The following is a 22,614-nucleotide window of genomic DNA, read 5'->3' as shown; positions in this document are numbered from 1 at the left end:
TAAATCTAAAATATACACAGTTAGGAAATGAGTTGGAGACCATTATCTGCTTCTGCTTTGTGTCCACTTATGGATCCAACAAGGAAGAAATGTTATATAGATGCTTCTACACACCAGGGCATTGGGCAAAATGATGTAACACCATGGCCCAATCCCCTCAAGCCCTCACATAATAAATACGTTTATCTTATTGTTTCTCATTTCCTACGTGAAATGTCACCCTAACGCCATCCAACAATGTGAGTACAGCACATCCCCTTTTGTCCCATTTGTCAATGCCTCCATACTTTAGAGCAGTGATCCCCTAACCAGTGGCTTGTGAGTAACATACTACCCTCTGACCCCTTGGATGTTGCTCCCAGTGGCCTCAAAGCAGCTGCTTATTTTTGACTTCCAGACTTGGAGGCAAGTTTTAGTTCCACAAAAACCAGATGTACTACCAAACAGAGCCTCCTGTAGGCTGCCAGTCCACATAGGGGCTACCAATTGTCAATCACATCTCATATTTTGCACCTGTCTGAACTTCTTTGCATTATTATGTTGCTCTCCAACTTTTTTGACATTTAAATGTGGCTCACAGGTAAAAAAGGTTGGGGACACCTGCTTTAGAGTAATAAGCAAGGGCCCCAAGCAAACTATAGTTTGCTAGAGCGAGATGAGATCCAATATAAACCAGGTGGATGGTGACATTATCAACGTGTCACACCCACGTCCTGGGAATCAGTGAAGGGTCCATAAAATCAGAACAAGGGCCCTTGGTTGGAATGGTCTTCTCTTTAACTATCCAATGAGTTTCTGATTCCCAAAAACTAACATACAACAATGAATACCAATTTGGGTTGAAAGGTTCATTACAAAAAAATGTGTTTCCACATTTAAAATGTTTGTCTTCAGCAAGCAATTTATAATGAAAAGGTCAGCCCCCATAGACATCTGATCTATCTGGCAGCAGCTAAGTGCCCGGTATGTTTGTTTTCTTTGTCATGGCACTTAATAAAACAACTGCATGCAAAGGATATTGCTCAGTGGCTGCAAGTTGCCAGCTTCCCGATTCCATGAAGGTTATCAAGGGGAGAGACCTTTATAAAGAGTGAGATCCAATTCCAACTTACAGTATATTCAAGAACCATCATGATGCCAACCTGGATCCAAACCCTCTGTGTTCTGCTACTTACTTATCCTCTTCTCTCAGAGACAGGTGAGTAGTCCACTGATTGAACATCTCAACTGCAATGTAACTACTCACAACATTATAAAATATACCTATTTACTTGGTGCAGCGGTTGGTGGAACCCAAACGACTAGACATCAGAAACGTTCTGGAACCCTTGTCATTATAAGAACTGTTTAAGGTTCTCCAACAAAGGTCCTCCAGGGAGTTCTATTACATCAAGATTAATATTGTGATGACAACAGCTATGTTTATATCTGCTTAAATGAATTTATTATAATTTGATGCCTTTATTTAATTTGGAAGCGTCTATGAAACTGGACAGGTCGTATGAGTCAGCTCCGACTGTTAACAATTTGAATTCACTTTATAAGTTTTAATATACAGTACTCTATTTTTAGTTAGAATGTAATTGAATTTTATGTATAGAGTATTGGGTCCAAACAGTATCTTATCCTTAGGTAATCGTTGTCTTCTGCCTTCATGTGTTTAAGTGTGTGGCTGCAGCTATACTGTGTGCCCCATCCAAGGAGAAAGCACAGCCATGAATAGTTGTCGCTATGACATTGTTGACCATAAATGAAGAAATGCAGAGAAGGAATGTTCTGCACAGACAATTAGTGGTACCCTCGGACACTGCTGTCTATATAAGGGAAAATAAATATAATTGCTAAATAAATATAGTTTTTTTTCCTGCTCCCCTTTAATGTCTAAATCCTACAATACAAGATGGGGAAGTAACAGATGAAAAAATATGAATGCAAAAATTCAAATAAAATGAAAGAATCAGGCGTATCCCAGCTTCCCCTTCCTCCTCTTTTACTCTTCACTTCAGTCGTCTTTCTCCCACCCAACCTTGCTCCTCTCCCATTGAGCTTCCCCCATATAACTTTCCCTTTTCTCCCATTACCATTAACTACTGTATCCTCTTGCTTTTTCAGCTAGCTTTCTTCTTCCTCATGTCCTCTTCTTCTCTCCTCCTTTTTTCTCTTCTCTCTGTAAGTTCCACTTCTGCTTTTAGATAATATGCCCCTATTTTCAAGACCTTTTATCCTAGTTCTTTCCGCCTCTCCATGGCTCTTCTTTTTCTGTTGCCCTTGCCATTCAGTTTGTCTCCACTGAGTGATTGTATATAACAGGGCAACTAATACACTAGAACTCATAAAGAAAAAACAATGTAACAGCTTCACGGAGCCCAAAACAGTGACCTTTTATTAATGTACACGTGGCTCATTCTACAATATCATTAAATCCTCAGCTTTCAGAAGGATTGTTGCTGGACAGTTCCCATGGATGAGATAAATACCAACCTCCCTCTAGGGGTCCATGCTGGTACTGCAAAGCAATATAGGACAGGTATGGGACCTGTTATCCAGAATGCCCTGGACCCGGGGATTTCCAGATAACCCTTAATTTAGATCTTCATACCTTCAGTTTGCTAGAAAATCCCGTAAACATTAAATAAACCCAATGGGCTGGTTTTGCTTCCAATAAGGATTAATTATATCTTAGTTGGGATTAAGTACAAGCTACTGTTTTATTATTACAGAGAAAAAGTAACTACTTTTTAAAAATTTAGATTGTTTGGATAAAATGGAGTCTATGAGAGATGACCTTTTCATATTTCAGAGCTTTTTGGATGACGGGTTTCTGGATAATGGAACCTATACTGTAACACTAATAAAAGATTAGTAATGTAATAACACATGCAAAGTTTCCTCCTGGTCTAGTAACTCATAGCAACCATCAGATATTTGCTGCACATTCTAGCTGTTCATTTAAATTCCATGTTGTTATATTACCCCCCTATGCTGAAGGAGTCTTGGTAAATGACTAGGTTAATACAGTACATTGAGGGATCTGGTTACTCTGTTATTTGCATGTTATCTCATTTCATAAGTTGCACCTGTACAGAGGGGGGAAGGACAAAGGATAAAATGAAGTCTACGGGAGATGGCCTTTCCGTAATTCAGAGTTTTCTGGATAACGGGTTTCCGGATAACGGATCTCATACCTGTATAACAAAAAGGCAAAGCCTATAGAAAAGAGGATTTGATTTATCTCTTGGTACCATTAACAGTAGCATGACGTGGAAAGAATTTTGGGGGACCATTGAAATTTGTTAAGTGATCTTAAAATCTGTAGTTGGAAATAGTTAGAAGTAAAACCAGCCTATTGGGTTTATTTAATGTTAACATGATTTTCTAGTAGACTTAAGGTATGAAGATCCAAATTCCAGAAAGAGCCGTTATTCAGAAAACCCCAGGTCCTGAGCATTCTGGATAACAGGTCCCATACCTGTACAAAATAATCTCTCTAGGAGTGACTAAAGCTCTCACAAAGCCCCTTTTCACCACTCCAGGCTTATACGGTTTCTTCCAATACATGCAATATTAACGCTTCAAGTTATCCAACAACATAGATATTAATAGATATTAGGGAGCCTCAGTGTTGAAGAATTTACTAAAGTGTTAAGTCTCATCCACTTGGACCTAACCAATCGGAATATCAAAGAAGTGTAATGGTGGGTTTACTTCCCAAAATTCACCTGACAATGTAAGAAACATGATTTCCCATGTGCAGAGACATAAGAAGAGCACGTACAACTTGTCCCAAATACAACCCCCTCCCCTGCCACATGCTCACGTAAAAGGGCAACATTTAAAAAGTATGAGAGCAGCTTCACTTTTCCTTCTAATGCTCACTAATACTATCATAATAACACTATCTATCTGTTCTTTCTTCAGATGCTTACCAGAGATCAACAGTATCATCAGGTGACTACTGAGCTCTTCATTAACTGCTAATAGTATGACTTTTGCTACAACAGCCCCACCTGCTGGTCAGGAGAAAAATATGTTCAGAAAGAAAACAGAGAACTATTCTCAAGTTGCTACTCTCAGGAAAGAGATATGAAACTTTAAAATACCTTTCTCATGTCTTTCCTGAGCAAAGCAATATACTATATGATTAAATAATTTATATTTAATAGATAAGTCAATATATATTCAGTTTGGGCATTAATGACACTTTAATGGGATACTGTCATGGGAAAAAAAAATTTTTTCAAAATGAATCCGTTAATAGTGCTGCTCCAGCAGAATTCTGCACTGAAATCCATTTCTCAAAAGAGCAAACAGATTTTTTTATATTCAATTTTGAAATCTGACATGGGGCTAGACATATTGTCAGTTTCCCAGCTGCCCCCGGTCATGTGACTTGTGCTCTGATAAACTTCAATCACTCTTTACTGCTGTACTGCAAGTTGGAATGATATCACCCCCCTCCCTTTTCCCCCCAGCAGCCAAACAAAAGAACAATGGGAAGGTAACCAGATAGCAGCTCCCTAACACAAGATAACAGCTGCCTGGTAGATCTAAGAACAACACTCAATAGTAAAAACCCATGTCCCACTGAGACACATTCAGTTACATTGAGAAGGAAAAACAGCAGCCTGCCAGAAAGCATTTCTCTCCTAAAGTGCAGGCACAAGTCACATGACCAGGGGCAGCTGGGAAATTGACAAAACGTCTAGCCCCATGTCAGATTTCAAAATTGAATATAAAAAAATCTGTTTGCTCTTTTGAGAAATGGATTTCAGTGCAGAATTCTGCTGGAGTAGCACTATTAACTGATGTGTTTTGAAAAAAACATGTTTTCCCATGACAGGATCCCTTTAACCAGCAGGTAACTGCAGAAGCCCCCTAAAAGCACTATTAACCATACTGTTTGTCCATGATGTGAAACTAACCATTTAAAATGTTGTCTGTCGAAATATTGGGGACATCATGAGCTGTTCATATGAAGATATGTGATTGGAATTTCTTTATAATAAAAGGAGGATAGCAAGGCAGATACAAAGCAAGTAGAACCCAAAAAGGCCAGTGGGGGTGGTAGGCTGAGCTCTAGTAGCCACAGCAGAATGTCAGTATAGAACATCACTGTGACTACTGTCTATGGTCAGGAAATAATTAAAGGCTTTCTAAACCTTATACAACTCTAAAATTTCTCAGGGTGCATTTCTAAGCACTTTTGCAATTGACATTATTTATTTATTTTAGTTTCAGGGCAATTTCATTTTTTATTAACTGCCAATATAATGAATTGTGTAAAACCTGTGCCACCGGCTGGTTATCACTGGAGATACATTCAGAAGGAAAACAGAGAGCTGTTCTGATGTTGCTCTGCTTAGGAAAAAAATCAGAAGTATCAGAAAGACATTTCTGAGCATAGGGACATTGGAGGCTTATTGTCTCTTTAATAAAGTTTTTTTTTTTTTACTTCGAGATTGTTGGTTGCATTTGATGCGGCTTCAAACTTTAACAATTATATGTAGGACACCTTATATAAATTGATATTGTCTCAATATAAAGACCCGTGGGTACTCAGCATGGGGTAGGGAGCAAAGTAGAAAAAGCATGATGCTTTGCTCTCATTTTTGTCACTTTGCACACTGCCATGTCTATCATAAATGAAGTCTTGAGTTTAATTGGGTTGCTTATAAGTCCTGCTGGTCACTGATAATACAGAGGTTCCTAACCAGTAGAACTGGGAAAGGAAAATGGGAGTTGGGAGTTGGGAGTGGGATACCTACAAGAGCAGGTCTTGACCCTACTAGGGGTCTAGGTTCTAGGATTGAGAGGTTAATCATAAAACTGACTGATCTGTTCTTTTTTCAGGTGCCTACCAGCGAACAACAGAATCATCAGGTGACTGTGTCAAAACTATTGAGCTTTTCATTAACTGCTAATATTATGACTTTTATCACTACAGCCCCACCTGCTGGTCAGGAGAAAGATATGTTCAGAAGGAAAACAGAGAACTATTCTCAAGTTGCTACGCTCAGCAATATAATATATGATTAGTGATGGGCGAATCTCCCCCGTTTGGCTTTGACGAAAAATTTGCGAAACGGCGAAAAATCGTGAACTCAGAAAGTTCATGAAAAAATGAGAATTGTAATTGTAATTTGGGTGTTAATGTTCAGAGCAGGTCTCGACCCTACAGTGGCTTTAGGATTGAGAGGTTAACCATTAAACTGACTGGTGCCCTTTCCTTGGCTCTCCTACTGATGGTTCATGTGAATAACTAATAGAAACTGACCCAATATGTGCGTATAGAAAATGATAAATTCTTCTCTATACAAAGAGAAAGATGCTGGCCCAAATTAGAAAACAATGCTTCTCAAGAACAAACATGTCACTAGGTCTGAGTGAATACCCAACCTGTAGCATGAAGGCCTAAACTTTAGTTTGTGTTGTTATTCTCTCTCTGTTACAGGGCCCATGTCTATGAGACTTGCCAATGGAAAGAGCAGATGTGAGGGACGTGTGGAAATATTCTATAATGGAACCTGGGGAACTGTGTGTGACGACGCCTGGGACATGAGAGATGCTCAGGTGGTGTGTAGGCAACTGGGTTGTGGCAATGCCAGTTCAGCCCTTTTAAATGCAAATTTTGGCCAAGGGAGTGGAGCCATAATGTTGGATAATGTGCAGTGCAGAGGCCACGAGTCTTTTCTATGGCAATGCTCTCACAGAGGACTGACACAACACAACTGTGGACATCATGAAGATGCAGGAGTCATCTGTACAGGTACACTGTGCTGCAAGGAACCTTCTAGTAACCGGATCACAGATATTATAGATTATTTCATGTTTGTCACATGGGAAAGGGGAACTATCATAAAACCTAAAATAAGCTTTACCGTTTCTGAAATAATCAAGTTTCCCTTCATTTCCCCCCTCTCAGCATCTGTCTCTCTTCATGCAGGAGTCAAGTGTCTGATTTTAATTATCAATTTTTTTTGGGGGGGGGCTCCCTTTGTCTAGAAGATGTATTATGACCCACTCTTTTAAAATCAACAGAAATTCTGCCTCTCCATGTGCCGGATTTGTGCCAAACTCAGTTATTTTGTTTTTTTTAGACTTTTTTTTAGATTTTGTGTGGGAATCAGTTATTTGAGTGAGCTCTAACACATCTGATAGGAAAGAAAGCCCCCTCAAAGATAAATTAGATATGACTCCTGCATGAAGAATGAAGAGAGACTGATGCTTAAAAGGGACCTGGGGTTTTCCAGATAAGGGATCTTTCTGTACCTTGGATCTCCATACCTTACGTCTACTAAAAAATAATTGAAACATTAATTAAACCCAATAGGATTGTCTTGCCTCCAATAAGTATTAGTCATACTGTATCTTAATTGGGCTGAAGTGCAAGGTTCTATTTCATTACTACAAGGAAAGAGAAAATCATTTTTAATAATTGTAATTATTTGTTTATAATCATTGTGATGAAGCTTATATTACATTTCCATTTTCACGATAGTTCCCCTTTCGCCATTTTGAAATGAGGTTTTTACTGATGACTGGTGTTAATAAAAAAAAAAAACCCTATAGGATTTAAACTTTTCTCTTATCATTACATCCCAATTTACTTTGAACCCTGCACTAACGTCCCTAGAGTTTTATACTGCAACCCTCAAAGTCACGGTAACAGTGTTAACATTAGCCATGGAAATAACTCTAAAGGAAACTTGGGTTGAGGACCATTTCGTTTTCCTAATGGAATCAATCAAACACGCCCCGAACCTTTACTCATACATTGTCTCTCTATGGGGCAAATTCACTAAGATTCGTAGTTGCGCCAGGCGTAACTTCGCTGCACTTCGCCACACTTCGCCAGGTGTAGTTTCGCCAGCGCTTCACAAATTCACTAAAATCCGAAGTTGCACTCAGGGGTAGCGTAAGGTTGCGAAGTTGCGCTAGCGTTGATTCGCTAAGTAAAGCGAAGTTACGCTAGCGAAGGCTAATTTGCATACGGCGCCAAATTCAAATTTCAATGGAGGAATACGTATCAGCTCTACAAATGGCTAGAAAAGCTTCAAAACATCAAATAAAAATTTTATTTTGCCCTACACATGTGCCCACTATCTAGGTAAGTTGCCATGAGTCAGGAAATGTAGGGGGGAAGGAGGGGAGCCCCAAAAATTTTTTCGATCTTTTTCAGCCTATCACCCATAATGTAGAAAACATGCCAGCGTTTTTTGGGACTTAGAAAAAATTTTGACTTTTTTTCAAGCAATCCCTATCTACTCTATTGCGCTTCGCCTGGTCTGAGGTGGCGAAGGAAGTCTAGCGTAAAAGATAGCGTTCAGTACACTTAGTGAATTTGCGTAGTTACGTCGCTAGCAAAACTTCAACAGGCGTAAGGGTGCGAAGTAACACTAGCAAAACTATGCCAGCGTTCGTTAGTGAATTTGCTCAGTAATGAAAATGCCAAACGCTAGCGAATTGACGCTAGCGTTCGGCTCTTCGGCGCTTAGTGAATTTGCCCCTATAAGTCAAGCTTTTGTCCCTTGCACGTGTACCGGATCCATCAACTAGAAGATTGTAATGAGAGGATGTTTCCCAGTCATTCCCCTTGAACAGAATCTTTAGACTTGGTGCAGTCAGGCACAATAAATATTCTATAAAATAGCATGGACCTATAAAAACACACACATTATATTCTCTGAGTGATACTCTTCACTAACACATGGAATAATGACTCTCATACTTTGATTTTCAGACCATTCCCGGCTTTACACAACAGGTAAATGAGGTTACTTTTTTTTCTCTCTCTCTCTCTATATATATATATATATATATATATATATATATATATATATATATACTGTATATATATATATTGTGGTTCTCTACTGTTATGGATTTTGTTTGTTAACAGTCCATTCTCTTATTTATCTAGTCTGCTTCTTCTAGCTAAACCTATGTCGTTTATATATTAGGCACCACTGTCCAGACTCCACATTTCTCTACATCATTCAGCAATGGTATGTTCCATGAATTTTCCTAAATCTTTGTTTCCCTTTAGTAACAGTAGGAAGTCCAAATCTGTTGAATTACTGAGTCGTTATTAGCTCATAAAATTTAAGGTGCACCCACAAACCATAAATGGTAATGTTTTTATTCTTTCTGTATCCTTTCCCCCAAATACCTAGATATCCCTTTTCAACATAAGTTCATCATGGGAAAAAAAAGCTTCATTTATGATATGTGGGGTGGCAGTTTCAAAACTATTGAGCTCTAATACAATGACTTTTGTTACAACAGCCCCACCTGCTGGTCAGGAGAAAGATATGTTCAGAAGGAAAACAGAGAACTATTCTCAAGTTGCTATACTCAGGAAAGAGATACTGAACTTTTAAAGATATTTCTCATGTCTTTCCTGAGCAGAGCAATATAATATATGATTAAATTATTTATATGTAATAGATCAGTCAATATATATTCAGTTTGGACATTAATGACACTTTAAACAGCAGGTAACTGCAGAAGCCCCTTTAAAGCACTATTAACCATGCTGTTTGTCCATGATGTGAAACTAACCATTTAAAACACAGGCTGTTAAAATAATGTTGAAATCATGAGCTGTTCATATGAAAATTTGTGATTGGACTTTCTTTCTAATAAAAGGAGGATAGTGAGGCAGATATGAAGCAAGTAGAAGCCAAAAAGGCCAGTGGGGGTGGGAGTCTGAGCTCTAGTAGCCGCACAGAAGCATAGAACATCACTGTGACTACTGTCTATGGTCAGGAAATAATTAAAGGCTTTCTAAACCTTAAATAAATCTAAAATTGCACAGGGTGTTTTTCTAAGCACTTATGCAATTGACATTATTTAATTTATTTTAATTTCAGCGACAATTGAATTTTTCATTAACTGCCAATATAATGAATTTTGTAAAACCTGTGCCACCGGCTGGTTATCACTGGAGATACATTGAGAAGAAAAACAGAGAGCTGTTCTGATGTTGCTCTGCTTAGGAAAGAGATCAGAATCATCAGAAAGACCTTTATGAGCAAAGGTTTATTGTCTCTTTAATAAAGTTTTTTTTTGCTTCCAGATTGTGGGTTGCATTTGATGTGGCTTCAAATGGACCAACTTTAAGAAATATATGTAGGACACCTTATAATATATAAACTGCTATTGATGTCTCATCAATCTCTTTCTATTTTGATCAATACAAAGACCTGTGGGTACTCAGCATGGGGTAGGAAAAGCATGGTGTTTTGCTCCCATTTTTGGCACTTTGCACATTGCCATGTCTATTATAAATAAAGTCTTGTATTTAAGTGGGTTGCTTATAAGTCCTGCTGGTCACTGATAATGCAGAGGTTCCTTACCAGTAGAACTAGAAAAGGAAAATAGGATGGGAGTTGGGATGGAATACCTACAAGAGCAGGTCTCGACATACAATGGCTCTAGGATTGTAGGTTAATAATAGAACTTACTGGTGCCCTTTCCTTGGCCCTCCTACTGATGGTTCATATGAATAAATAATATAAACTGACCCAATATGTGCATATAGAGAATGATAAATTCTTCTCTATAGAAAGAGAAATATGTTGGCCCAAATAAGAAAACAATGCTCCTCAAGAACAAACATGTCACTTGGTCTGAGTGAAGAACCCAAAATGTATAAAGAAGGCATGTTTGCTTAGATCTCAGCTCATGTTGTTATTCTCTCTCTGTTACAGGGCCCATGTCTTTGAGACTTGCCAATGGAAAGAGCAGATGTGAGGGACGTGTGGAAATATTCTATAATGGAACCTGGGGAACTGTGTGTGACGACGCCTGGGACATGAGTGATGCTCAGGTGGTGTGTAGGCAACTGGGTTGTGGCGATGCCAGTTCAGCCCTTTTAAATGCAAATTTTGGCCAAGGGAGTGGAGCCATAATGTTGGATGATGTGCAGTGCAGAGGCCACGAGTCTTTTCTATGGCAATGCTCTCACAGAGGACTGACACGGCACAACTGTGGACATAGTGAAGATGCAGGAGTCATCTGTACAGGTACACTGTGCTGCAAGGTGTCGGAATAGGAATACATTGCTTTACAATCTCAGCATTATAATGTAATTACTAATACAAGTGCCAACTCACTTGTTTGCCCAGGGGTATGAGAACAATCTCCAGGCTCATGGTATTTGTATAAAATAGAATATTTATTGCTGTATTCAATGAACAAGGTACAGCATAGATTACAATTCAATTACATTTGGTAAAGACAGGCACAGGGAACTAGAATTACTGCTGTCCCTTCCATCCCACTGTCCCCCGCGGACCAGTACTGATGATCCTTTTATCTACAGTGTATGGGAACCAGTCCTTACAAGAGAAGAACAGAGGTGTTCCGTGCTTTGATGTTTTACGACCCCAACTGTTCTACATCGCTATTGTTTACCTATAAACAAATAGCATGCAACCCACGTCAATACAAGTTATCTATTTACCATATAATTGCACAACTTGTTTGTACGGTTCTTTAACATTCTGCTTGTGTTATGCTGCCCATACATGTGCCGATAAAAGCTGCCGACAGACTTGATTCAGCAGCTTATCGGCTCAAGCTTGTGTCCCTCCCAAGGGCTTCCCTGATTGATATCTGCCTGAAAGTCGTTAATGATCAATTAAAAAATTGATACCATTTCCTTTCACGTTTCCCTTCATTTCCCCCCTCTCAGCATCTGTCACTCTTCATGAAGAAATCGAGTGTCCAGTTTTAGTAAACAGTTTTTGGGGGTGCTCCCTTTGTGTAGATGTATTAGCACACACTCTATCAAAATCAGCAGGAATTCTGCCTCTCTACATGCAGGATTTGAGCCAAACTCAGGTTTTTTGTTAGATTTTTTTGTTAGATTTTGTGTGGGAAGTAGTTATTTGCTACACATTTGCTAGGAAAGGAAGCCCTCTCCCCTCAATGATATGTTAGACCTGACTCCTGACCTGCCATACTCTGCCTGCCCTATGCTCCCTGTGTGGGTCATACTCTATCTGCCTTATGCTCCCTGTTTGTGCCATACTCTGTCTGCCCTATGCTCTGTGTGTTTGCCATACCCTGCCTGTGGGATGTGAGTCTGGCGGGGGTTTTTTAGAATTTGGAAATACTTGTTAGGGTCCCCAAGGTGTTTAATCATATGCTGGGGGTTATTGTGTTATCCACAAGGGAGGAGGAGGCATATGGATTTAATAGTATGTCTTATATGACATAATAAATGAGTGATATCCCTGCAGTGAGCACCAAGCATTTGGTTTTTGGTTTGCTACCACCATTAATGTGGACATGGTCTTAAAAGTTCTGGTTTTAACATGGGTGTGGTTTAAAGTGGGTGTGGTTTTACAAACAGGGAGTGGTAAACACTGACTTCCATTATGGTCCCTCCACCATGTAGGCCAGAAAAATTCTGGCCCTTGGTACAACAGAAATTGGACAGCACTAAACTAGAATATTGTAATGAGAGGATGTTTCCCAGTCATTCCCCTTGAACAGAATCTTTAGACTTGGTGCAGTCAGGCACAATAAATATTCTATAAAATAGCATGGACCTATAAAAACACACACATTATATTCTCTGCTGCTCTGAGTGATACTCTTCACTAACACATGGAATAATGACTTTCATACTTTGTTTTCAGACCATTCCCGGCTTTACACAACAGGTAAATGTGGTTACTTTTTCTGATATATATATATATATATATATATATATATATATATATATATATATATATATATATATATATATATATATATATATATATATATATATATATATATATATATATATATATATATATATATATTGTGGTTCTTTACTGTTATGGATTTTGTTTGTTAACAGTCCATTCTCTTATTTATCTCTGTCTTCTTCTTCTAGCTAAACCTATGTCATTTATATCTTTATTAGGCACCACTGTCCAGACCCCAGATTCCTCTGCATCATTCAGCAATGGTATGTTCCATGAATTTTTATAAAACTCTATTTCCCTTTAGTAACAGTAGGAAGTCCAAATTAATGAGTCGTTATTAGCTCATAAAATTTATGGTGCACCCACAAACCATTAATGGTAATGTTTTTATTCTTTAGTCTTTCTGTATCCTTTCCCCCAAATAACTGGATACCCCTTTTCAATACAAGTTCCATGAATTGAGCAAATCAGCAGTATTCTGAGAAGTCCTCTGTATGATGAGCTGCTTCCTATCTCACTGCTTAACCGGCTGCAGCTGGGGGGAGGAGTTTGTTTATACAGAGGTTTCTCGGTGGACTATTAATTTGTTTTTATCGAATTAACTCTATGAGCCAAGAAGCAAATAAAAAAAACGCTTATCCCTACTGGTGAATGAAAGCACAGATATACACATGAAGAGCACAGGTTTTTGCACTCAATTCTGGAGCACTAAGACTGTCAATAGCTGCTAAGTTCTGGGCAGAGTGCAAAGTGCAAAACCATGTTGCTTTGCACTCATTTTTTGCACTTTGGAACGTGCCCTACTGATCATAAATGAAGTTTTATGTTTAAGTGGATATCTTATCAGGATTATTTATGTATGGCTATAGATTGTAAATCCTGTTGGGAGTTCCTTGCCAGTAGGATGGGAATAGGACACTCGGGGGGTTATTTATTAAATAGATTTTTTAGTGAAATAGAAAACTCAAATTTTTCGATATTTATTATATTCCGAGGATGCAAAAAGTCTGAATCCGAAAATCCACCATCTCAGACCTGCCGAGGTTGTATATAAGTGAGAAATGTCCCTGTCCTATTTAAAAGTTTCTGTGGTCTGCACTGGAATTAGCCCAATAATCTGGCTAATTCTGACTTTTCGGGAAAAAAGCCAGAAAAAAATTTGGGAAAAAACTCCTAAAAAATGGTATGATTCAGGTTTTTGCTTGATCTTATTCAGTTTTTCCCGATCCAATTAAATCAAGCATTTTTTTAAAAATGATAAATAAAGTCAAATTGTGTATTCTAGTTTGGTCTGACTTTTTTGAAATAAAATCTCCAACAAATTCGGATTTTGACAAATAACCCCTTTGGTGTGGAAGAGCATATCTCTCTTTACAGTGTCACTAGGGTCAAGAAGCTTATAATAACTGACCAGTGCCATTTAATTTGGCTATCCTATTGACCAGAGTGTGTGCTATCATGTGAATAGCCAATATAAACTGACCCACTATGTCCATATAGAAACGGATTCATTCTTCTTTATATAAAGAGAAAGATGCTGGTCCAAATAAGTAAACATTGCTCACTTCTGAGTGAAGAACCCAAAATGTAGAATGAAGACATCTCTGCTTAGATCTCAGCTCATGTTGTTATTCTCTCTCTCTGTTACAGGGCCCATGTCTATGAGACTTGTCAATGGAAAGAGCAGATGTGAGGGACGTGTGGAAATATTCTATAATGGAGCCTGGGGAACTGTGTGTGATGACCTGTGGGATATGAGTGATGCTCAGGTGGTGTGTAGGCAACTGGGCTGTGGTTATGCCAGTTCAGCCCTTGTAGGAGCAACCTTTGGCCAAGGGAGTGGAGCCATAATGTTGGATGATGTGCAGTGCAGAGGTCACGAGTCTTTTCTATGGCAATGCTCTCACAAAGGACTGAAACGTCACAACTGTGGACATAGTGAAGATGTTGCGGTCATTTGTTCAGGTACATAGGGCCCTAAGAGAATATAGTTTTAGTTCATAAATGAGTAGTTCACATTGATTCCCTAAAGATCGCTCATTTATCAACTCCCTACCAGTTCTAGAAGGAACACATGGCACGATTGGCTCAGCAAGGTGCAACATGGTACAGCCTTTTTCCTTTTGAAATTAATAGAGTAAATGTAGCACCCTGTTGAATCATAACTAGTAAGCCCCCCCAGCTGCCCCTTATTGCTTTGATGTCTAAACCTTCTATTTGGACATGGTGAGTTGGCTGGGCTGACGCTTGCATTAAAGGATAAATAAACCTTTAAATAAGTGAATGTAAATAGTTTCTGACCAGTCTGACCACCAAGTAGTCAAGGAAGTTGTCAGGAGAAAGAAAGAGGCTGCTCTGATGTTCTTCTGCTTAGGAAAGATTTGAGAAAGGTTCCTTATTTTATTGAAGAACATCAGAGCAGCCTCTTTCTTTCTCCTGACAACTTCCTTGACTACTTGGTGGTCAGACTGGTCAGAAAATGACCAGCAGGTGGCGCTGTTGTAACACAATTCATTCATATTAACAGTACACGTATCCCTTAATCTCATGGAATAAAAACAAAATAAATAATGAATGTTAATTACAAAAGAGCTGAGAATAGCCCCCTCATCAATTTTACATTCACTCATTTAAAAAGTTTACTTATCCTTTAACACAGGGGTGCCCAAAAGGTAGTTCGGGATCTACCAGTAGACCTTTAGCTGGTGATCAGTAAATCTCAAGACAACAAACAGCTTGTTTCATTCAGATATACATCAGGTTAGGGTTACATAAGAAATAGTTGTTTGTGAAATTCAACAATATACACTTTCCCATAAATAAATGTTCAAGTAATATTTTCCATGGAACAGAATGGTAACACTGCTTTTATGGATGAAGATCAAAATGGCACAATGTAACTAAAAGCAGAACTTGTAGTATGGGAACTCCTGCTTTAACACCATGCATAAAAGTGCATCTAAAACAGAAAGTTCTTTCTCCATCATGACCTTGCTTTTATTGCAAACCTCTCTTTTCTGTCCATGTCTTCAGCCTTTTATAAGGATATTTGCATGCACTACTTAATGACATAGTTTCTTTCTCTGTTTGCAGCACATTACCAGCTATACACGGCAACAGGTAAATATGTGTTTTAATTCTGTATATTCTTTTGTGCTGTTCTCTATCACCGTGAGGTTATACAGGTATGGGACCTGTTATCCAGAATGCTCAGGACCTGGAGTCTTCATGATAATGGATATTTCCGTAATTTGGATCTTAATACCTTAAGAAAATCCTCTAGGGAAAGTAAAGTCTAAAATAGAATAAGGCTAGAAATGCAGTATTTTGTATACTAAACATGAACATGAAATTACTGCACCACAAGTCTAATAAAACAAATAATTTATGCTTTCAAAGTTGGCCACAGGGGGTCACAATCTTGTAACTTTGTTAAACATCTTTGCAAGACTAAGACTGTGCACATGCTCAGTGTGGTCTGGGCTGCTTAGGGATCATCATTAATTATCAAAACATCACAAGTAAAATAAAATCTGCCAGAAGCCAAACAGCAAGATTAATAATCAGAATATACAGACTGCACTGGGTCCTGTGTTGTCATGTAATCCTAATTTGGATTTTATAGTTTTTGTATTGTTTAATACAAACTCTGCAGAACCAGTGGCTGTAGCAAAATAATCCTCCAAATAGAATCCCAGTTTATCTGTTTAAATCTGGCTCCATGATCTTTGTCCCTGCAGCTGGAGTTGGAAACAGTAAATGGATGTGAAGGCCAAAATAAAATCCAATACAAATCTCTACACAGTCGCAGACTGCTCTACAGGGAAACAAACAAAGCTGCTTGAGTTCTGCATGGCTGGGAAGTAAGGCGGGGGCTCCCCCTGCTGTTCATAAGTATGATTATTTCCCTGCAGAGCAGTTAGGGACCGTCTGACAATTCCTATGCACAGCAGTAAATGAAGGGAGAATTTCACTGCATACAGTCAGGTTTCTTATAAAAACGGTACACATTTTTTAATTAAAGTATATTGGAGACAGGTTTCTTTTTCATTAAAGAAAGTAAAAATGGGATTTTATTTTTTTGCCTTTACATGCCCTTTAAACATTAAATAAACCCAATAGGCTGGTTTTGCTTCCAATAAGGATTAATTATATCTTAGTTGGGATCAAGTACAAGCGACTGTTTTATTATTACAGAGAAAAACAAAATCACTTTTTTAAATTTGGATTATTTGGATAAAATGGAGTCTATGACCTAAATTCACTAAGCGCTGAAGAGCCTAACGCTAGCGTCAATTCGCTAGCGTTGGGCATTTTTGTTACTTCGCAAATTCATTAACGAACGCTGGCATAAATTCGCTAGTGTTACTTCGCACCCTTACGCCTGGCGAATTTTCGCTACGGACGTAACTGCGCAAATTCACTAACGCGCGCAGTGTACTGAACGCTACCTTTTACGCTAGACTTCCTTCGCCACCTCAGACCAGGCGAAGCGCAATAGAGTAGATAGGGATTGCTTCAAAAAAAGGTCAAATTTTTTCTAAGTCCCAAAAAACGTTGGGCAAAAAAAAAATTTTATTTGATGTTTTCAAGGTTTCCCAGGCATTTGTAGTGATTCTACGTATTCCTCCAATGAAATTTGAATTTGGCGCCGTATGCAAATTAACCAACGCTAGCGCAACTTTGCAACCTCACACTTCCCCTGTGCGCAACTTCGGATATTAGTGAATTTGCGGAGCGCTGGCGAAACTACGCCTGGCGAAGTCTGGCGAAGTGCGGAGAAGTTGCGCCTGTCGCAACTACGAATCTTAGTGAATTTGCCCCTAGGAGAGATGTAAACCTGTATTAACATTTCCTATTAAAACTCAGCATTTTTCTCTCTAATGTTTTTGATTCATTGCATTTCTTGATGTCTATTAAAAAAAATTGCCCCCTGGTAACACCATTAATGTGGTATCTTCCATTACAGGCTCCACTGTCCAGACGCCGGCCTTCCCTACAGTGCACAGAAATGGTATGTGCTTGATAGAGCCAGTCTCTGGGTCCAACATTTATGTTGTGCAAAAAACTGAAACATTGCTTGGAGCCAGGGCTGTAGTTATCATATAGGCACCCAAGGGCCCTTGCCTAGGGCTGCAGATTCTTGAGGTGGAGATGGGGGGTACCTTGATTTTCTGTGACCAGTGCAAACCATCTGTACATGCCCTACAACATTAAATGGCACAGTAATTCTCAACATATACATGGCACAGTGACTCCCAGCATCCAGTCAAACCATGACTCCTAATGGCACAGTTACCCCCAGCATTAAAGGACTCCATAAACCCAATATAAATGTCAAAGTAACAATACAGTGACTTCCCGATTTTAATCCTCTGATGAGACACAGGCCACTTTCCTATCCTGGTTCTGACCCAACTCCTGTTATATAACATCTTTGTTTTCTGCCATTATAGCACCCGTATTTATGGCCTTGAGACTTGTCAATGGGAGAAACAGATGTGAGGGGCGTGTGGAAGTTTTTTATAATGACACCTGGGGAACCGTGTGTGATAATTTCTGGTATATAAGTGATGCTAAGGTGCTGTGTAGGGGTGTAGGGAGCTGCGTTGTGGCAATGTAGTTTCTGCCCCCATGGGTGCTTTCTTTGGCCAGGGCAGTGGGCCCATAACTCTGGATGCAATGAGCTTAGGATACGAGTCCTCTCTATGGCAGTGCCCGGATTTCACATGACTGTGTCTATAGAAAGGACGCTGGTGTCGTGTGTTCAGGTATTACTACACCATAACTCATTGATGTGACAACTTTACTTGATTTTTTTGTCAGTTAAAGACACCATGTCAGTGTTACTTTAGGGTGCATTGATGCCATTCAAAAAATAGCTTGTGCCCAAACTTTGCAGTTTGCAGGGAGCACCCAATTTCCCACCCAGCCTGCTCTGATGAATTAGGCAAAATTGCACTCAATAAACTGGACCTTCCAGTAATTCTAGGGTTCCCTTACAAGGTAAAAGCCACAGTTGCCCGAAGTTTCTTCGTGAGGCAATTACGGGAGACTTCGGAAAACGAAATGCTCCGTGTGCCTGCCCCCATTTGATTTTCATTTAAGCCAGCAGAAGGCAGGGAAGGCAGATCGGGGACGTTAGTCGCCACGAAGAAGAAGAAGAGATTTGTCGCCTGGCGACTAATCTCCCTGAATCTGCCCATGTGGCCAGACCCTTAGAGTAATGATAAATGATCACCAGTACTGCAAGTGTGAGATCTCCATGCAGTACCGTAACTAGAGGGGGGCGGGCCCTGGTGCGTGACGCGCAGCTGGGCCCCTGCCCCCTCTGTACAGCCCGAATTTCAGTGGCGCACAACGCTGCCGGGGGGATTTCAGTGGTGCGCGGCACTGCCAGGGGGCCCTGAGGGGGTGCAGGCCCTGGCTGCCACTGTCTCCATGCAATAGAATGTTATCCTGGGTTATTGATCCCTCAGCAGATTAATAATCAGGAATAGATAATATTGGATTTAATTTACCTCTTTGTAGTTCATATATACAACATTTATCATAACAGGGGATACTATTTCCAGGCAGCAACACTGTGGTAAATTATGCCAAAACTTCCAATGCTAATGTGTATTTTTTATATGGAATTTACAGGTTATGACCAGCTAACCACACAGTCAGGTAATTCTAGCCTTTCTCTGCTAATATTTATTTTGTATTAGATTCATTGTTTTTCTCGTTATTGTTCCCTTCTGTTCTGTTTCATACGCAACTCACTTTTGCAGATTTACAATTTGGGCCAGAAATCATTTGATTCCCTCCCACGACTGCCATTTATGCTCTTCATACATATATTCTGCCTTGTCTATGAATTTATATTGTTAAATAGATTTCTGTAAATTGTGGGATAACTATATGATTATCAGTGCATGTTGCTAAAAAACTGTCAGGAATTCCCAGTCAGTGAGGCCAGGGTCAGATTGAGCCAGTGGGACACCAGGAAAAACCCGCGTGGGCAGGGCTGGACTGGGCGCATCTATCACACATGGGGTGGGGCGGGAGTTTGGAGGTCTGGAAGGGCCCCTGGTGACTGCCAGGAGGGCCCTTTGATTTGCAGCCTGGTGGGCCCCCAATGTGCCAGCCTGACCCTGTTGATGGGCCCTGCCAGCCCAAACCCGCTCCCCATGGCTGCATGACACTCCTTGGCTTTCACCCACCCCAATCATGGCCAGATGAATAGATAAAAAGGTACACACTGGTAGGGGGAAGAGGGGTGGAGTGAGGTTGCTGCTGATGGGCTTCCCCCAGTAGCCCATCAGCAGAACAATGGGTAGGTAACCAGATAACAGCTCTCTGACACTTGCATTGCTAAAAATGCTCCCTCCACCTAGTGGTGCATATAAGAATAACACTCAGCAGTAAAAATCCAAGTCCCACTGTGACTCCTCAACTTACATTTGGTAGGATAAACATACATCCACTGTCTCCTGTGCCAGCAGATTGTCCACACTTGGTTCATGTTTCTAGGCCAGAGAATTCTTAACTTTTTTAGCACCACATTTTATTATATCTCTTTATTCTCATGTCTTATTTTTTATCTACTTGTTATTAAGTGAACATTATTCCCTCGGGTTACCTTACAGAATTTGAAAATTGAAATACAAAAATGAATGCTACTTTAAATAGGCATAACAAAAAATTGGGCCAGTTGATTATCCCCATTGGCACATTTATAGGGCCATCTTTGGTCCTGGAACTGCAGCCTTGCACTGTACTCTGATGGAACTGCCTGTAGTTGGGATAGTTACACCACTGCAGTTTGGTCATTTATATGTAGATCAAAGTGGGATATAGTTGAGACACCAGCTGTGGGAAGCCTTTCTTTCAGAGTAGGTGGTACAGATAGTGGAAGAGCTTCTAATACAGATCCTAATAATCAGGACCAATCTCATATCAACACCAGGTGACAAACAAAGTCACACCTAGTATACATAAGGAAGGTGATGCGGAGTCATATTCAATGAAAACAATCTGTTTCTTAAGAAAAGTTGGATGTCTTGAGTTGTGGACTTATGTGCTGTACAGAAATCTCCAAAAAAATTGTTCTATTCATGCACCTGCCCTAGGTGGTGCCGGAGGTATCTTAGTACAGGCCAGTTCATTTTATTAAGGAGAGGCAGACAATTCTAGGTGAACGGGTTACTCATTATATTCACTGACGCAAATAAACAAATGAACACCCTCCAATGATGTTGCAGCACATTTCTTAGCTTTACCTTGGAGTGGCATGTGTGGGGATATGTGTGTGTGACAAGGCTATAAATGAGCTAATTCTAAAAGAAACACAAGTCCAACAATAGTCCAAGTAGGTAACAACACAGAAATGGAGATAATTTAAAGTTACACTCAAAAAACATTATAGAAGGGGAGACAATGTTCTGTAGGAGGTACTTCAAACTAATAATAGTAATGGAGCTGTGGTTGGGTCGGCCTCTGATATTTTTGTTCTTGTTCTTTATCAGTGCCCGGATATATGGCCTTGAGGCTTGTTAATGGGACCAACATATGTGAGGGGCGTGTGGAAGTTTTAAATAATGGAACCTGGGGAACAGTGTGTGATGACTCCTGGGATATGACTGATGCTCAGGTGGTGTGTAGGCAACTGGGCTGTGGCACTGCCATTTCTGCTCCTGGAACTGCTTCCTTTGGCCAGGGCAGTGGACCAATAAATCTGGATGATGTGAACTGCAGAGGTTATGAGTTCTCTCTATGGCAATGCCCTCACACTGGATGGAAATCACACAACTGTATTCATTCTGAGGATGCTGGAGTCATCTGCTCAGGTAAGTTCTATATCTCAGTAGGACATTGTTAGGATTCAGGTACTTTCATATTAACAACTAATGTGAAACATATTTTCTTTTAAGAACCATTAATATCACTAATATGAATTTATATTTTGTATTCACAGGCTACCGACCACCAACCACATCTGCAGGTAAATCAGCTTTCACCTTCCTAATCGTTCTATTGCACTAGGGTCACTATTTCTCTCTGAAGGGTTGTTTCCCGTTCTGTATCCCATTCAGCTTAATTTGGGGATTCAGTTGTAGATTTTGCATTCATTTTTGTCTCCAACTTGAACTTCAGCTGAGCGAATATTAATCTCTCATTTTATCTAAGAGTTGGGTTTAGTACAGGGGGAAACCTGCTCTGCACAAGTAGAACATAAAAAGTGGACTAAATAACTATCCCTACTGCAATCAGGGTCACCCACAACACAGTGGGGGCACCAAGAATGTACCTCTTCTTTCATCTTAACCCTAGTCTGGACCCTTTTTCTCCCACTGGCTCTCCAGTGTGAATTGAAATATCAGTTCCGGATGCTTGCGCATGCGCATTTCTGGACGCGCGTCCATGCACATTTCCAGATGCTCAGTCAAGCCCGTGCCAGCAAGAAGGCGAATTGGCTGGCCGGGTTGCCTTGGGCGCCTGCCTGGCTTGGTCCAGGCCTGGAGGGGGCGTGGAAATATAGTTTAATGGAACCTGGGCAACTGTGTGCGACAACTCCAGGGATATGAGTGATGCACAGGTGGTGTGTAGGGAACTGGGCTGTGGAAATGCCATTTCCACTCCTGGAAATGCTTCATTTGGTGAAGGGAGTGGACCAATCCTGGGTGATGTGAACTGCAGAGAGTATGAGCCCTCCCTATGGCAATGCCCTCACCCTCAATGGAGATCCTACAGCTGTATGCATTCCCAGGATGCTGCAGTTGTCTGTTCAGGTATCACTCAAACAGCAAAAATAGTTGAGGTTGATCAAAAGCATCCATCATTTTGAACCCTTCCAAGAACCAAGGCAAAAACAGACCAGCTAATCCTCATGGGAAAAATATAAATCACGTATTGACTCCAATAC

General features: G+C 40.0%; 1 protein-coding gene across 1 annotated transcript in view; it reads left to right on the top strand.

The window, feature by feature from the left end:
• Nucleotides 1–1,035: 1,035 nt before the first annotated feature.
• Nucleotides 1,036–22,614, top strand: part of cuzd1.2.L (CUB and zona pellucida-like domains 1, gene 2 L homeolog) — a 31,706-nt gene continuing 10,127 nt past the window's right edge. Inside the window, 18 exon segments of the mRNA XM_041570038.1 lie at nt 1,036–1,198; nt 3,919–3,948; nt 5,851–5,880; nt 6,452–6,766; nt 8,741–8,764; nt 8,961–9,005; nt 10,713–11,027; nt 12,651–12,674; nt 12,923–12,967; nt 14,355–14,669; nt 15,798–15,824; nt 17,674–17,718; nt 18,161–18,312; nt 18,315–18,427; nt 18,429–18,475; nt 20,195–20,197; nt 21,218–21,538; nt 21,667–21,693. Coding sequence (XP_041425972.1) covers nt 1,132–1,198; nt 3,919–3,948; nt 5,851–5,880; nt 6,452–6,766; nt 8,741–8,764; nt 8,961–9,005; nt 10,713–11,027; nt 12,651–12,674; nt 12,923–12,967; nt 14,355–14,669; nt 15,798–15,824; nt 17,674–17,718; nt 18,161–18,312; nt 18,315–18,427; nt 18,429–18,475; nt 20,195–20,197; nt 21,218–21,538; nt 21,667–21,693 — 1,945 coding nt within the window. The 5' untranslated portion in view covers nt 1,036–1,131.

The sequence above is a fragment of the Xenopus laevis genome, chromosome 7L, assembly GCF_017654675.1.
Source record: "Xenopus laevis strain J_2021 chromosome 7L, Xenopus_laevis_v10.1, whole genome shotgun sequence".
Classification (NCBI taxonomy): Eukaryota; Metazoa; Chordata; class Amphibia; order Anura; family Pipidae; genus Xenopus; species Xenopus laevis.
Note: the sequence above shows the minus strand (reverse complement) of the source record. Positions and strands in the feature narration are given on the sequence as shown.